Source organism: Microcebus murinus, chromosome 17 (genome assembly GCF_040939455.1).
Source record: "Microcebus murinus isolate Inina chromosome 17, M.murinus_Inina_mat1.0, whole genome shotgun sequence".
Taxonomy (NCBI): domain Eukaryota; kingdom Metazoa; phylum Chordata; class Mammalia; order Primates; family Cheirogaleidae; genus Microcebus; species Microcebus murinus.
Genome location: NC_134120.1, coordinates 47,351,025 through 47,368,408, shown reverse-complemented (window position 1 = coordinate 47,368,408; position 17,384 = coordinate 47,351,025). Strand labels below are relative to the sequence as shown.

Genomic DNA, 17,384 nt, shown 5'->3' with positions numbered 1-17,384 from the left:
CCTTTTTACAAATTGAGGAAAACCTCCTAGAAGCCCATGCTCAGGGCTCAATCAGCTAACTGACAACAGAAATATAAGACTGAGTAAGTGGCTTAAATAAGTCAGTATTTACTACCTAGGGCTGGACAGGTACCCAGCCTTCCCCAAAGGACTTGCCAAATGGAAGGAGGGTAAACAAAATCAGAGTTCTTTCATCGAAGAAGAGGGAGAATGGCTGTTGAGTAACCAAGTTTCTGCTGTAATAGGTTACACTAAGACTGTGAAGGAGAGGATCAGTGAACTAGACAAAGAAATGACAGAAAACAACTTGATAATAACTGTGTGTTCCTAACTTACAAAGATGTTATGTACCAAACTCATTAATTTATTCTTCAACTTACTGCAGTCTAGCTTTTGTCTTCATGACATTAATAAAAGCTCTTGTTGAAGTCACCAGTCAGTTCCTAATTACTAATCAGCTGGCCTTTTAAAAGCAGCTGAAATGCCACTGGACTTCATTTTGGTCTTTAACACTATAAGCCATTTTCTTCCTGAAAGTCCATTTTTTATTCCCACTATGCTATTTTACTTCTTATTAAAAATTTATTAAATTATAAAATACTTCAAAAATATTCATTATCCATAATTAACACATTAACATTTTTCTCTATTTGCTTTATATTTCTTTTAAGGTAAAAAATGCTACAGATAGATCTCTTGTACTGTCTTAAAGTTGATTATGTTTTCTAACTATGTTTTTATCTTTGTAGAAGTATTTCCAACTCTAATTGCTGCTTCCTGATTTCTTTCCTTGTCCATCCTTTTGTATGTAGATGTCCTCCAACATTGTATTAATTTTTTTTTTTTTGGATTTTTGACATATTTTATTCAGATAGCAGTCTGATCACACATGGTCCAAGAATACTCAAATAAGTCAAATATAATCAGATGTTAAAGACTGGTCTTCAAACATCATAGCCAATGATGCCACGCTTGCCTATGATCTCTCCAACATATACCACATCCACACCTCAGTGGCCACCAAACCATTCAGCATGGCTTCCTTAACTGTAAGCTGTTTGTAGCTACCAGTTTGAACACTATTGACTATTTTTTTCAGGCTCTGAAAAGCTCTAGGGATCTCAGCAGGGGTTGGAGGAACCAGCTCAACCTTGGTGTAGTACCAAAATGTGGCCAATTGAGGCTTCGAATAAGCCACAGCAGCGTTCACCAGCGCCGGGGCCTTCTCCACAAGGTTACGGACAAATTGAGCCATGGTGCTAGAACGGAATGTCCGTCGCCCCAAAAGGCCGGCTGAATGTCCTGTATTAATTCTTTACTTGCCTCTACATCTGTACCTTCGTTGAGTTTTATTATTTCAAAAGGTTCAGTTTTTAAACTGTGAAAATATTTTCATTTAATTTTTCTCTGGTTTCCATCTTTTCCTGAGCTTTAAACATATTATCAATCCCCCACTAGAAATCACAACATGATGTGTAACAGCCACCTAAAACGAACATCTATACTGGTCCAGAAAAACCTGTTGCTTTCTCTTCTACCTCAGTTATGGTGTCACTTTCCACTTGGTTCAAACTAGAAGTTTTGAAGCTAGCCAACCCTTAACAGACAGTAACTGCTTTAAGATACTCAATACATGCTGTAGAGTGAATAAATGACTCCTTTTTCTTCATGTCTCTTCTTCCCATGGTCAACTGATCGTTTAACCTTGATTATTCTACTTACTATATAGCTCTCATTTTCCCCCTCATTGTTGGCTCCACTGCTTTTGTCTTTTCTCACATGGGTCATTGTAATAATTTTATAACTTATCTAACTGCTATTATCATATTTTCTTCTTTCCAGTCTATATGATCCTTTGTCATAGTTATTCTAAAACATATATCTTTGGCTGTTGACCTAAAAAGAAATCCTTGAATAACTTCCTAATTATTCTCCCTGGATAAAGTCTAAAAATTATTGCATAACAAATAATCCTCTTGATAAATTCTTCTCTACCTCTAACTACCTGTCCTACCATGCTCACAAACAGCCCCCGACACTCCTACAACAGAGAAGTTTCTGTTCCTCAAATAAACTATGCTTTTCAAGCATCTGAACCACTCTGTATACTTCTCATTCTTCCTGGGAATATCCCATTTTCTCTTCCTCTAATCTCCAGCTCTTCAAGACCCAGCTCAGATGCGACTTCCTTTGCAAAACTTTCTTTCCTAAGCACTTAAGGCAGAGCTGATAACTCATGTTGTATTCCCGTGGTATTTTGTACATACCTGTACTCTAGCATTTTTTACACTAGCAATTTTCACATTTTATAAAAGTATTTGTTTCTTACATATATTTGTGACTTTTTTAATGAAAAGGGATCATTTCTTGTCATCCCCAGCTTCTTTTACAGTGTCTCATATACATTGTTAATAAATACATATCTGTGAGTCAGTAGCCTGGAACTTGGAAGAGACTTACCCATATAAATGTTTTAAAAATACAACCCATAAAAATTGGTTTAACTCATTGTACCTAGAGTTTACTTAAAAATAGAAATCACATCTGACAATAATAGTTATATTTCTAAATGAGATGGGCAGCAGTGATGGCTCCTAAGCATTGATACTTGGGTGCTTTTGGAACTAGCCTGAAAACGATGGTCTATCCTGGAGCTATTGGAAAGAGTAAGTGGGTGGATGTAAGGAGTCCAAAGACTCCTCACAGTAAGATTAAGAAAAAGCAGCTGGAGGACAGGTTAAGTATAATAATGGAAGATTTGATAGCGTGGGGGGAAAAGGTGTGACTTTTGAAGGAAGAGGACTTGAAGTTAGGAGTGTTGTCTCGCAGGGAGGTTACTGGGTAAAGAAGAAGGTGAGGATGAGGAATTAAAGAAGCTGGGGGCTGGGCATGGTGCTTCATGCCTGTAATCCTAGCACTCTGGGAGGCCGAGCCAGGGTCGCTTGAGGTTAGAAGTTTGAGACCAGCCTGAGCCCCGAGCAAGAGCAAGACTCTATCTGTACTAAAAATAGAAAAAATTAGCGAGGGACTACTCACCTATAGTACCAGCTACTCTAGAGGCTGAGGCAAGAGGATCGCTTGAGCCCAAGAGTCTGAGGTTGCCCTGAGCTGCTAGGCTGTCGCCTTGGCACTCTAGCCCAGGTGACAGAGCGAGACCTCACCTCAAAAAAAAAAAAAAAAAAAAAGTGGAATCAAGTGGGTGGGTAATTACAGGAACTGTTGTGGATTGACATGGTCTTTCATAGCTAACCTGCTATCAAATTTAAAATAAATTACAGTAGTTACTGTCTTTCCCTCGTAATTTTTTCTCACATAACTGGCATTCTTTCAAAATCTAATTTATGTTATAGTTAATAATATTTCCTTAATATTTAGGCTTTGGATACTGGTGGGTTTGCAAATTCCTCCAACCGATTTTATTTTTGTAATTTAACATTTTATGGATATATATTGATTGTTAAATTCTCCCTTTAGCCTTGAGAATTTAGTCAAAATTTTCCAATCTGATAATCAAAAAAAGTATCTTTTAATTTGTATTTATTAGAAGACTAGGAAGGTTGGATACATTTTAATATAATAACTGGCCTATTTCTTCTGTGAATTCCCTCTTGATAGGTTTCCTGTGGTATCTTTTTCTTTTCATATATAAGAGTTGTCTGTATTAAGAATGTCAACCAGAATTCACATGTGTACGTTTTTGTGTGTATTGAGAGAGCAGGAAAGAGCACAAGCAAGTACAAAGATGTTTTCCCTATTTTCCTTTAATAAACTTTTGTATCCCTACCCCCATTGTGGATATCAATATATATCCACAAAATATGTTAAATTACAAAAATAAAATCAGTAGGAGGAATTTGCAAAACCACCAATATCCAAAGCCTAAACATTAAGTTACATAATTGTATCTATTAGTCTTTTCCTTTAAAGTTTCCACTTTTATACTATAAAAGACTTTTCCAACTCTAGATTATGAAACTACTTACCTTTAGTTTTTTCTAATACTTTTAGAAGCAATTGCCTTTTATATGTTTATCTTATAAATCCCTCATAGGATTTTTATTTTATTTATTTATTTATTTATTTTGGAGCCAGGATCTCACTCTGTCACCCAGCCTGGAGTGCAGTGGTGCAATCATAGCTCACTGCAGCCTTGACTTCCTGGACTCAAGGGATTCTCCCACCTCAGCCTCTTGAGTAGCTGAGACTACAGGTGCACACCACCACACCTGGATACGTTTTCTTATTTTTTTGTAGAGACAGGGTCTTGGTATGTTTCCCAGGCTCGTCTCCAACTCTTGGGCTCAAGCGATCCTCCAGCCTCACCCTCCCAAAGTGTGCTGGGATTATATGAGTGAGCCACCCACCCACCTCACAGTATTTTCAGTATACTGTCATCCCTCAGTATCTATGGGAGATAGGTTCCAGGACTTCCTGTGGATACCACAATCCCCAGATGCTCAAGTCCCTGATATAACCTATGCACATCCTCCTGTATACATTAAATCTTCTCTAAATTATTATACCTAATACAATGTAAATAGTTGTTATACTGTGTTGTTTTAGGGAATAATGACAAGGAAAAAAGTCTGTACATTTTCAGTACAGATACATTTTTATCTATTCTAACATTTATAGCTACATTTTAATATTATGTAGCTGAAGTTATAAATGTTCAGTCTTTCAGAATCTGTGAGGCAGTCATCACTCACCTACTTCCTTTTGAATGTAAAAGGAAGGGAAAAACTATACAAATAAGAATGACCTTTAAAAGTAAATGAATTAAATCTATATTAATGCTTCTGTAGAAAGTGAATAGAATAATGCAGATTTTGTAATATTAGCAAACCTATAAGCAAGTGACATTGGTAGATGATACAGAGGGTAAAAGATGAATAAAGCACAATTCTTGCTTTGAAGGTATATGTATTGCCATTAATTTACAGGTGGGTTGGGAATTAAGCCAGTAAGCAAAAAACAATATTAAAATGGAATAAAGTAAGAGCCTCATAACAAAAATCTCCACAGAAGTACAATTTTAGGGAAAGCCTGAATGGAAAAGTAACATTTATGATGATCATCAGTGAATGGAGAGGATTTTAGAGTATTTTGGACAGAGTCAATTTCAGGAGAAAACACCCCAAAATGGAGAAGCACAGAGCATATGTAAGAGGGAAACAGGATTGCATGTGTATGTGTGAGCATAAGTATGAGAAAATAGAAGGAGATAAAGTTGGAAAGCTTAGAAAGTTAGGTTGGTGTCAAATTTGATAAGCATTGGGGGTGTGTCTGTTGATAGGGAAGGGAATAGGTGTAGATCTACTTTGTCCTATATGGTAGCCACCATCGACATACAGCTACTGAACCCTTGAAATGATGTGTCTAGTCCAAATTGAGATGTGCTGCAAGCGTAAAATACATAGTGGATTTCTAAGACTTTACTTAGAACGGTTTTCCAGTTCCATCCAGGTTAATACAAAAGGTATTAGTTCACCATTTTGTATGGCTGAGTAGTACTCCACGATATACCACATTTTATCAATCTACTCATTTTTTGATGGGCACTCAGATTGTTTCCACATCTTTGTGATTGGGTAGATGATACTTTTTCAACTCACTGGGGTGCAGGGAGGTTAAGCAACACCTGAAATCTCTCTACTACTTAGGAAGCTAGGATTCAAATTTAGACCTCTCTAGCTTCAGAGCCATGGTTTTCCCAACATACTATGGCATGTTATCATTGAACTATTAAAAGTGATTGAGTTGAAGAATGATTTGATTGGAGTGGGGCTTTAGTAGAATTTTAATAAAGATAAATGAGGGCAAGAGACTTCACTTTCAGCTGTCTAGTTTGTTGTTGTTGTTAATGTTATTTGGGGGGGATGCCTTGTTTAAAGTCAACTTTTGAATTGTATCTTTTTGAAGTATCCTGTATGTTAACTGATTCTCAAAATATTTGCCTTATCGTCTCTGTAGATTTGATAATGGGCTGCATTAAAAGTAAAGAAAACAAAAGTCCAGCCATTAAATATAGAACCGAAAACACTCCAGAGCCTGTCAGTACAAGTGTCAGCCATTATGGAGCAGAACCTTCAGCCAAGGGAACGTCGGTTAATTTCAGCAGTCTTTCCATAACACCATTTGGAGGATCCTCGGGGGTGACACCTTTTGGAGGAGCATCTTCCTCATTTTCAGTGGTGCCAAGTTCTTATCCTACTGGTTTAACAGGTAAGATTTAAATGGACAATTACATTGTCTGTCTGAAAATATAACCTTGGATAAAACATACTTAAAGATTTGTCTGCTGTTAAGAAAAATATCTTACTGGAGGACTTTTCAAACAGTTATGTTTGAAAATTAAAATCTCCAACATAAAAATTATGTCTTATTGCATACATGGGTATGGTTCTGGGAAATTTGGTGATAATCAGATGGTGATTATATACTGGGTTATATTATTAATTATTTCATTAACTCATTATTCAGATAATTATGGTGCCCTTACTGTGTGGTAGGCACTGGGAATATAAAGATTAAAAACATATAACCCTCTCTCAAGAATTTTCCAACTCCTCAGGATTGTAAAGTGGTATTAAAGTATCATGGTAGTTAGTAATAAATGTTAATTAAATGGCAATGTAGTAATGACAATACAATGTTTCTGTCAGATACCACTGATTTTAAGAAGAAAAATCCTGAGGCTCAGAGAGCGTAAATGATTTTTCCCCCCAGAGCCACAGATAATAAATAGGAGAGATCAGATTTAATGCCCTATTCCTGAACTCCATTTATTACGTTACCATATCCATTCAGAGAACGGCAAGAAATCATAGCTGACAACCTTTCATGGAGACAGAACACTCCAAAAAAGTAGATTGAAAACCTTTTTAAAAAGAGAAAATGAGCTCTTTTGTAAAGTGTTCCATATTAAGATGCTTTTTCATTGAAGTAACAAAGTACAGCTGCTTAAAAAGGTAGAGTGAGCTCCAGGACCCTTTGGTAGAGCAGTTCCATGATGTCATCAAAGACTCGGGTTTCCTTCCTCTCTACTGCAGCTCTTGGAGTCTCTTCTTTATCCTTAAGCTTGGCAAAACAGCTGCTAGCATCGCATTGAGCAACTTATATCCCTGTTAGCAGCCAGTGGGGGCAGAAGAGAAATTTATTCTACAAGCATAGAGTATAAATTTGTCTCTTCAGTCTGCTCACCTTTGGACCAATAGCAGTGGCCAGAGGACTGCCATGCACTGGCTCTGTTTCACTTCATTTGGGGAGTTATGGACGTCAGAGTCAATTACAATCTTAATTCCAGATCCCTAACTCTAAATACTTCAGTAACAGGTGGTCATAATGGTATTTCTCAGACATTAGCAAAAGTTTAAATTATTTTCTGGATTATGTTTGAGAAAGATAGTAATCAAAATGGTTAAAATAAATGTTGATACTTAAACACATACTTTAGTTACCTAAAGCAATTTACTTATACAAAATACTCCATTCAGAGGTGTCCATTTATTATCTCAACAAATATGAAGTGTCTGTGTACCAGATATAGAGAGGTGAGCAAGACAAACAAGGTTTCTGCCCATAGCTTACATTATCATGAGGGTTGGACAGTAATTAGTAAATAAACAACTAAACAGGCTGATTAATGCTATGAAGAAACTAACTAGAATGATTGGTGAAGGCCCTGTAGTTGATCAGGGAAAGCTACCTCAAGAAGAAGTTATTTGAGCTGAGATTTAATTATTTAGAATGTCCTAACTATGTGCAGAGCTAGGAAAAGACCTTTCTAGAGAGAGGGAATAACAAATGCAAAGTTCAAGAGATACAGATGGACTTGAAAGTTTTGAGGATTAGTGGGGAGGCCAGTATAGACAGAGGGGAGAATTATATGATATGAGATTGAACAGTTAGGCAGGAGACAAAATTACTCAATAATCTTTCTTTTGCTGGCAGTAGTTCTTGTTGTTGTTGTTAGTTTATCTGTATAATTTACCTCTGGTCTTTTTTTCCTCTGGTAGGTGGTGTTACTATATTTGTGGCCTTATATGATTATGAAGCTAGAACTACAGAAGACCTTTCATTTAAAAAGGGTGAAAGATTTCAAATAATTAACAACACGTAAGTGTCATTTTTGTGAGGGATAAGTACTGACAAAAACCTGGTCTTTTCCTAGCACTCTGGGACGCCTAGGTGGGAGGATTGCTTAAGCTCAGGAGTTCAAGACCAGCCTAAGCAAGAGCAAGACCCTGTCTCTGCTATATAAATAGAAACAAATTAGCCAAACAACTAAAAATAGAAAAATTTATCCAGGCACGGTGGCGCATGCCTGTACTTCTAGCTACTCAGTAGGCTGAGGCAGGAAGATAGCTCGAGACCAGGAGTTTGAGGTTGCTGTGAGTTAGGCTGACACCACGGCACTTTGCCCAGGCAACAGAGTGAGAGTCTGTCTCAAAAAAAATGATGATCATTATAGAAAACAGATCCCATAATTTCATTAGCAAGCATAGTGACCACTTTGTAACTTCTCAGAATATATGTTTATGATCTCTTTGCTTCCAGTCATGTTTCCTTCCCTCCTTTTCCTTCCTTCTGCTACCAGTTATTGTTCTAGAACATAAAATATGTTCATGTCTCTCAGCTTTAAAATCCTTCAGTAGCTATCAGTTGCCATCAAGATAAAAGGAAAACAACGACAATAGTAGCCATCATTCATTGAGAATTTACTGTTTGCTTCTGCCCCTTTCTCACTCCACCACCCAGCCATACTAAATTACTTGCAGTTTTCTGAAGTTTCTCATACTCTCCAGGCCCTAACACATATTATTTCTTTTTTCTGGAATGTGACTTCCATGTCTCCATTTCTTTCCTTTAACTGGCTAACTGTACTCATCCTTCAAAATATAGTTCGTGTCATTTCTTAAGTGTGCCTTTCTTTACATTCTTCCTGTCCTGCCCGGCCCAGCCCCCACCACCTCTTGAATTAAGTGTCTCTCTCAGGTGTTCCCACGGCAACCTCTGCAAGCCTCACTCTTAGCTCTCATCAAATTTTGAATTATGAATTGTCATTTGCTTGTCATTCTTTTAGACCTGGGATTCTCCACTGGGACAAAATCCCAGAGGACATTTGGCCAACGTCTGGAGACATTTGTGGTTGTCACAATTGGGGTGCTGGTAGTGGGTAGAGGCCAGAGATATTGGTAAACATTGTACAGTGCACTAGACAGTCCCCCACAACAAAGAATTACCAAGCCCAAAGTGTTAGAAGCGCTGAGGTTGCAAAACCCAGCTCTACACTGTGGGTTCCTTGAGGTCAAGGACTGTCTTTTGACCTTCGTTTCCAGCACACCCTATTGTAAAGTCTTTGATTTAATAGGTATTCAGTAAATGTTTAAATGAATCAGTGCATGCTTAGCAGGATCAAATAGAAAGTTTTCAGTTTGTATATCTGAAAGTACGTATAGGTTAGGAAACCACAAACCAAGTGTATGAGTTTCTAAATATTTGAATTACCAAAGGATTTTTTGCTTCATTTTCTATAGGGCACATTCATCTCAAGCATTTATAAGATTTCAGTTTAAACAATACCTTTTCAGTACTTATCGCCAGTAAAGCAAAACATGAATTTTTGTAGCAAATCCTCTATATATCTTCCTTATTAAAGACTGATAGTATTTACTATTTTCACATTAATTTTGGAAAGTCAGGGCTTATGTATTTAAGCCACATATAGTTCTCATGTTCTGAGTTATAATTTTAGTCTTTTTGGGATATTTATGGATAACACTTCTATGAATGTGTATCATTCTAGAAATTCAATTTTTAATTGTATTCTTCATTGTTAATTGTTTGGCTGCAGGAGTGCTAGAGCATTGTGATTTTTTCCCCCCGAAACACCTGAAAAAGAATATTACAATTTTATATATTGTGAAAAAGAAAAGCATTTGGCAACACAAAAAGAATGAACTACTGCTACATGCTATAACATAGGTGACTCTTGAAAAACTTATGCTAAGTGAAAGAAACCAGTCACAAAAGACCATACATTGTATGATTCCATTTATATGAAATGCCCACAGTAGACATACCCAGATAAAGCAGGTTAGTGGTAGGCAGTGATAGGGATGGAAGGGTAGTGGGAGTGAGGAGTGACTGTTAATGGATACAGAGTTTTTTGGGGGGTGATGAAATGTTCTAAAACTGATCGTGTAATGGTTGTACAACTCTGAATATATTAAAAACCACTAAATTGGCCGGGCGCGGTGGCTCACACCTGTAATCCCAGCTTTCTGGGAGGCCGAGGCGGGCGGATTGCTCAAGGTCAGGAGTAGAAGGAAATTAATTGAATAGAAGGAAATTAATTGGCCAACTAATATATATATAGAAAAAAAAAATTAGCCGGGCATGGTGGCACATGCCTGTAGTCCCAGCTACTCAGGAGGCTGAGGCAGTAGGATTGCTTGAGTCCAGGAGTTTGAGGTTGCTGTGAGCTAGGCTGACACCATAGCACTCACTCTAGCCTGGGCAACAAAGTGAGACTCTGTCTCAAAAAAAAAAACAAAAACACTAAATTGTACATCTTAAATGGGGGAATTTTATGGTATGCAAATTATATCTAGTAAAGCTGTTAAAAAAGAAAACATTCAATCAAAACCGAATACTTTGAAAGATTTACCTCCCAGATTGCTTTATTCAATATAATTTATTGTCTTTGGCTGAGAGAATTATGTGAAAACAAGATATTATAACTAAAATTAAAGTGTATAGTGTCTTGGGTTTTTTTTTGGTTTGGAGCACAAGTATGCAATTGTGCTTTTGTTTAGTCTTATTCCCTTAATTCATGCAACTCATTTTATAATATTGTTCTTTGAGTTTAATTCTTTTTTTTTTTTTTTTTTTGAGACAGAGTCTCACTTTGTTACTCAGGCTAGAGTGAGTGCCGTGGCGTCAGCCTGGCTCACAGCAACCTCAATCTCCTGGGCTCAGCGATCCTACTGCCTCAGCCTCCCGAGTAGCTGGGACTACAGGCATGCGCCACCATGCCCGGCTAATGTTTTGTATATATATATATTTTAGTTGGTCAATTAATTTCTTTCTATTTTTGGTAGAGACGGGGTCTCGCTCAGGCTGGTTTCGAACTCCTGACCTTGAGCAATCCGCCCGCCTCGGCCTCCCACAGTGCTAGGATTACAGGCGTGAGCCACCACGCCCAGCCCTGAGTTTAATTCTTGTTCAAATAAATGCATAAATAAAAAATGGGAGTAATACCTCTTGTGTAGTTCAGATACAAGATGACAATGCAATATATCGTATTTGGGGCAGTAGTCTACCTTGTGGTGATTGTTGTTTTATGTGTTGCAGGGAAGGAGACTGGTGGGAAGCAAGATCAATTGCTACAGGAAAGAATGGTTATATCCCTAGCAATTATGTAGCGCCTGCAGATTCCATTCAGGCCGAAGAGTATGTCACTACTTCATATTTTATTCATTCTTTTGATTTTAAAAATGTTTTAATGCACATTCTACTTAGCCACAACTTTAAACACACAGAATTACATACCAGTCTTAATACAGCTAATGTATCATATTAATAGATGTTACTTGAAAATTAATAATTAATGTCATAGTATTCACTTAGAGTAGGATCATAAATGAATCTGCATCAATCATTCTGCTCTCTCCATTATTTTTCTACTTTAAAAAAAATGTTAACCGTTTTCATATTTTGCAGACTCTCACTTCAAAAATTGTTAATCAAACCCACACAAATTTAGAGTTCCTAATAATTTGGGTATGGTATACTTGTATCTTACTGAGTACAGATGATCACACTACCAAAGAACTACTTCTGTTCTTCCTATTATAGTCTTAATATTTCCATTTGTCACTGACAGAAAGGATCTGTTATTTGAACGCCCTTCCTTCTCCATTTACTGTTCCTGTGACTGCCACATAGAATTTTAAGAGATTCATGTTGAGTAGTCAATACAAGGAAATAATGTGAGAGTATATTCTAACGGTAATATTTGTAATATTCTTATTTAATAAAAATCTTTAATTATCCTTTACTGTATTTTAAGCTGTGTTCTATAGCTACTCTTTGTCATCCTCCCTATCCCACTCCATTCTTATTGATACTTGTGTATAATTTGTCTGACTCTCATACCTTTTCAATTCAAAATACTATTAATTTTTTTCCAGATGGTATTTTGGCAAAATGGGAAGAAAAGATGCTGAGAGATTACTTCTGAATCCCGGGAATCAACGGGGTATTTTCTTAGTAAGAGAGAGTGAAACTACTAAAGGTATGAATATTGTTATATTAATATAAGCATAAAAATTTATTGGGTCAATATTTTGAGAAAGATATAGTAAATAAGTATTAATTTTTTCTCTAGGTGCTTATTCCCTTTCCATTCGTGATTGGGATGAGGTAAGAGGTGACAATGTGAAACACTACAAAATTAGGAAACTTGACAATGGTGGATACTATATCACAACCCGAGCACAATTTGATACTCTGCAGAAATTGGTGAAACACTACACAGGTAAGTAAATATTTCAAAGTTAAAAATTACTTCCTCGTGTTCTGTTTTATGAGGACAAAATCTGTCTTCATTTCTCTTTAGGTTGAACACACTTCTTTACACACAGTACCTACCCAATAAATGTCTGTTGTATTCTATTTTAAAATGAGGAACCAGGTAATACTTAGTACTTGAATTGGATTCTTGGATATAATATGCCAAAATCAGACTATGATCATTTGAGTCCTTTTATATCTCATTGGTAAAGTATTTACGTTGGAGTTCCATCTTATAACATATAAATATCAAGATAGATTATGGAAATAAATAAACATATAAACAAATATTTTATTTTGGGCACTTATTATGTTGGTAAAACTAAACACTTAACATATAAAGCTATGTCAGATTTTTTTGGATTACCTTCCCCTGCATGGGCTGGATCACCTGAAATTTCCTAAAGTATAGATCCAATGAAATTTGGTCTGAAGATACATTTTCCTTATCCTGGAAAATTAACCTATAGCAACTATAGACATTCTTGTCTTTCAAGGACCTCTGAAAGGTATTTATTATTAGTCTTCTGTCTCAAAAATTTTCTGTCTCAAAAATTTTCATTATGAATGAATGAATCTGAAAGTCTTTTAAATGATTAATACCAAGGGAGAGGACGTTTCCATGGTAATTTCTTCTTCAATGACAGCTAGCTGCAAACTGAGTCTGTCAAGTCAACCAGCAATCTTGACATTGATCAAACATGTTATCTAGCAGTGGTATCACTTGTAATTGCCTTTGTTAAAATGAGAGTTTGTGTGGTTGCTTAGAGTAGGAGGGACTGGGTCTCATTTACAATAAGAAAGATTGTATAAGCAAGGATTCACAAGTCAAGCCATTGCAAATCTGGGGTTACCAGCCTTTGTGTCTCCTTTATTTAAAAATCAGTCTCCCAAATGAAGTTTTTATAGATTTTTGGTATACCTCTTATAAATTAGTTGTTATTAGCATAATAATTAATGACAGCATTCACTTTGGGGATAAATAAACTCAGTGGCCAAAAGCAGAACTTAGGTGGCAGACAGTCCTGGGGTTGAATCCCATCTCCACCACTTACTAACTGCGGGACCTTGGGAAAGTTGTTTAAGTTGGGAACAAGCTTCATTTATGTGAGATATTTGTAAAGTGCTGAGTTAGCACACTACTGGAACATAAGTATTTAATAAATAATAACTTTAAATTGTATTATAAAGTTTCACTTATACATAGTTATTTTGCTTCTTATGGACAATTTCATTTTTGTGGCCAGGTGTGGTGGCTCATGCCTGTAATCCTAGCACTCTGAGAGGCTGAGGCAGGAGGATTGCTTAAGCTCAGGAGTTCAAGACCAGCCTGATCAAGAGCAAGACCCTGTCTCTACTAAAAATAGAAAAAATTAGCCATGGGATCCTATAGTCCCAGCTACTCGGGAGACTGAGGCAGGAGGATTACTTGAGCCCAGGAGTTTGAGGTTGCTGTGAGCTAGGCTAATGCCACGGCACTCACTTGGGCAACAGACTAAGAATCTGTCTCAAAAAAACACAAAAAGCAAAAAAACAAACAATTTCCTTTTTGTGTTTGTGTTTTTAAACTGATAGGATGTTATGTTTTCATTTTTCCATAATTAGCTTTTTAAAACATTGATACGCTATATTTAATTTTTGTAAGTAATTGATTTTACAGTATAGTTTATTCATTTATCTAGAACATGCTGATGGATTATGTCACAAGTTAACAACTGTATGTCCAACTGTGAAACCTCAGACTCAAGGTCTAGCAAAAGATGCTTGGGAAATTCCTCGGGAATCTTTACGACTAGAGGTTAAACTAGGACAAGGATGTTTTGGTGAAGTATGGATGGGTAAGAAGCCTGGACTTTTGTTTCCTGTCATTGTTTTGCCATAGGTTAAAGTGCCACAATTAATGATAACATGTTTAAATATTTAAGGTAACTAACTGCTGGTCACTGAATTTTGGGTTAAACTCCCTTAAAATATAAATTAAAATAGTAAAACACATTTTTTTTTTAGGAACATGGAATGGAACCACAAAGGTAGCAATCAAAACACTAAAACCAGGTACAATGATGCCAGAAGCTTTTCTTCAAGAAGCTCAGATAATGAAAAAATTAAGACATGACAAACTTGTTCCACTTTATGCTGTTGTTTCTGAAGAGCCAATTTACATTGTCACTGAATTTATGTCAAAAGGTATGTGTATATTAGTACCTGAACAGGTATTCATGTTCATAAATTTTTTAAAAAACAAGTCTTCATTTTTATTTTTTGCATATAGGCTTTTATTGTATAGTGTTTTCTAATTCAAGATTTTTATGTAGACATTTGAAAAGAAGAAATATAACATTTTGCTTAATGGAATAGTTAGTGATTAGTTGCAGTTATTCCAGAAGATAGTATAAATTTTAAAAGGAAAATTAGGCAGGCTGAATTTATTTTGAAAGTAGGTTTGACTAAAGGAAATAAAATAGCTAGGAAAGTGAAATATAGAAAAAAAAGGTGTTTATACAAATTTAATTAAAATGATAAAATATCAGAAAGATACATCTTTAGTACTAAAGCAAAGAAATAAGGTAAAGTTAAAATAAATTAGTTTTATCTCATTTTAATATAAACATAATCCCCATACTTAGGACCTCTAGAAACTTTTTCCCCCTACTACTATCAGTTGAAATCTCTCCATTCTCCCAAACCCCAGACTACAAGGTGGGATCTTCAGTGACAGGGTTAGTTAGGGCAAGAGGATAATGAGAAGAGAAGAGAAGGTTGATGTTCTTTCGTACTTTTCTTTTTTTTTTCCTTTGAGACAGGGTCTTGCTCTGTTGCCTGGGCCTAGAGTGCAGTTGCCCAGTCATAGCTCACTGTAACCTCAAACTTTTGGGTTCAAGTGATCCTCCTGCCTTGGCCTCCCAAGTAGCTGGGACTACAGGTGTGCACCACCACACCCAGCTAATTTGTATTTTTTGTAGAGGTGGGGGTCTCACTTGTTGCCCAGGCTTGTCTTGAAGTCCCGACCTCAAGCAGCAACCCTCCCATCTCAGCCTTCCAAAGTGTTAGGATTATAGGCATGAGCCACCGAACCTGGCTTCTTCCCTCTTTTTCCCTGTACAAATGATGCTTTAGAAGAACCAGTAAGTCAGTAAATAGGCCTATAGGCCTCATACTCATCCATTTTGAATTAGATCCACATTTTTTTTTAACTCTTGAGTTAGTAGTCTATAGTCAATGATTTTGTCACCCTCTCCAGTAGTCTATCTTGACCAATGATGTAGTTCCATCTAGTGGTGACAGGGGCAACTACAAGCTACTCATTTGCTATAGGAAAATTTTTTTCTCTCAAAAGAGACTGGAACCAAAAGCTGAGAACTGCCACAGCCTAATAATTAATAGCCAAAACATAACTAAAGCCCCCAAACACTCTTTGGAAAGAATTTCTCCTGCAACAGTAGCCAAGTATGCCTTGTCAAAGAGTGTACTGAATGAACTAGAATAGGAAGGGAGAAACAGGAAGTTTCAATTAAGGTATTGGTAGCTTAGAAAAGATAATGGAGGCCGGGCGCGGTGGCTCACGCCTGTAATCCTAGCTCTCTGGGAGGCTGAGGCGAGCAGGTGGTTTGAACTCAGGAATTTGAAACCAACCTGAGCAAGAGCGAGACCCCGTCTCTACTATAAATAGAAAGAAATTAATTGGCCAACTAATATATATAGAAAAAATTAGCCGGGCATGGTGGCGCATGCCTGTAGTCCCAGCTACTTGGGAGGCTGAGGCAGCAGGATTGCTTGAGCCCAGGAGTTTGAGGTTGCTGTGAGCTAGGCTGATGCCACGGCACTCACTCTAGCCTAGGCAACAAAGTGAGACTCTGTCTCAAAAAAAAAAAAGATAATGGAGGGGCCAAGCATAGTGGCTCATGCCTGTAATCTCAGCACTTTGGGAGGCCAAGGTGGGAGGATTGCTTGAGGCCAGGAGTTCAAGACCAGCCTGGGCAATGTAGCAAGATCCTATCACTACAAAAAACATAAAATAAAAAAATTAGCTGGGTGTGGTAGCATGCACCTGTGTAGTCTTAGTACTTTCGGGATTCCTTGAACCGGGAGTTGGATGGTTACAACGGGTTATGATTATGCCAGTGTACTTCAGCCTGGGAGACAGAATAAGACCCTGTCTCTAATTAATAAATACATGTATGTATGTAAAGCAGGTAAAAGGGTAATGGTCCATTTAGCCATTTAGCTCTGTATATTGAGTTTAATAATTATTTAATTGGGAGAACATGGTAAAATTCTATATTGTCAGATCACTGGGCAGAATTATTCACAGATCAGAAATTTAGAATAAGATAACAAAAGTACTTTCTAGTTTTAAAACTCTGTAATTCCTGCCAGGTGTGATAGCTCAAGCTTGTAATTCTAGCACTCTGGGAGGCCAAGGCAGGAGGATTGCTTGAGCTCAGGGGTTAGAGACCAACCTGAGCAAGAGCAAGACACTGTCTGTACAAAAAATAGAAAAATTAGCCAGGCATCATAGCATGTGCCTGTAGTCCAAGCTACTAGGGAGGGTTAGACAGGAGGATCACTGGAGCCCAGGAGTTTGAGGTTGTAGTGAACTATGATGACACCACTGCACTCTACCTGGGGTGACAGAGTGAGATGCTGTTTCAAAAAAAAAAAAAAAAAAAAAACTGTGTCTCATTTTGGCATTCAGTTACTTAGCAGTTGACCTGCTGGCAGGTGGCACCTTCTGCCATAATCTGTCCAAACTCCTTGTCTCATGTACTCCAACATAAACCCACTGTTCTGGACAGATCTTCTTG

At 37.1% G+C, this 17,384-nt stretch overlaps 1 protein-coding gene, 1 long non-coding RNA gene and 1 pseudogene across 4 annotated transcripts in view; 2 read left to right on the top strand and 1 right to left on the bottom strand.

Moving 5' to 3' along the window:
• Positions 1 to 17,384, top strand: part of LOC142861627 (uncharacterized) — a 355,037-nt gene that overhangs the window by 219,672 nt on the left and 117,981 nt on the right. The gene's annotated exons all lie outside the window — the stretch shown is intronic.
• Positions 1 to 17,384, top strand: part of YES1 (YES proto-oncogene 1, Src family tyrosine kinase) — a 63,217-nt gene that overhangs the window by 35,053 nt on the left and 10,780 nt on the right. For all 3 annotated transcript variants that reach the window (XM_012746234.3, XM_012746233.3, XM_012746231.2), the window contains 7 exons: positions 5,974 to 6,225; positions 8,019 to 8,118; positions 11,359 to 11,457; positions 12,198 to 12,301; positions 12,395 to 12,544; positions 14,262 to 14,417; positions 14,587 to 14,766. In XM_012746234.3, coding sequence (XP_012601688.1) covers positions 5,982 to 6,225; positions 8,019 to 8,118; positions 11,359 to 11,457; positions 12,198 to 12,301; positions 12,395 to 12,544; positions 14,262 to 14,417; positions 14,587 to 14,766 — 1,033 coding nt within the window. In that variant the 5' untranslated portion in view covers positions 5,974 to 5,981. The remainder of the gene's footprint in view (positions 1 to 5,973; positions 6,226 to 8,018; positions 8,119 to 11,358; positions 11,458 to 12,197; positions 12,302 to 12,394; positions 12,545 to 14,261; positions 14,418 to 14,586; positions 14,767 to 17,384) is intronic.
• Positions 841 to 1,255, bottom strand: LOC142861572 (ATP synthase F(0) complex subunit g, mitochondrial pseudogene; annotated as a pseudogene).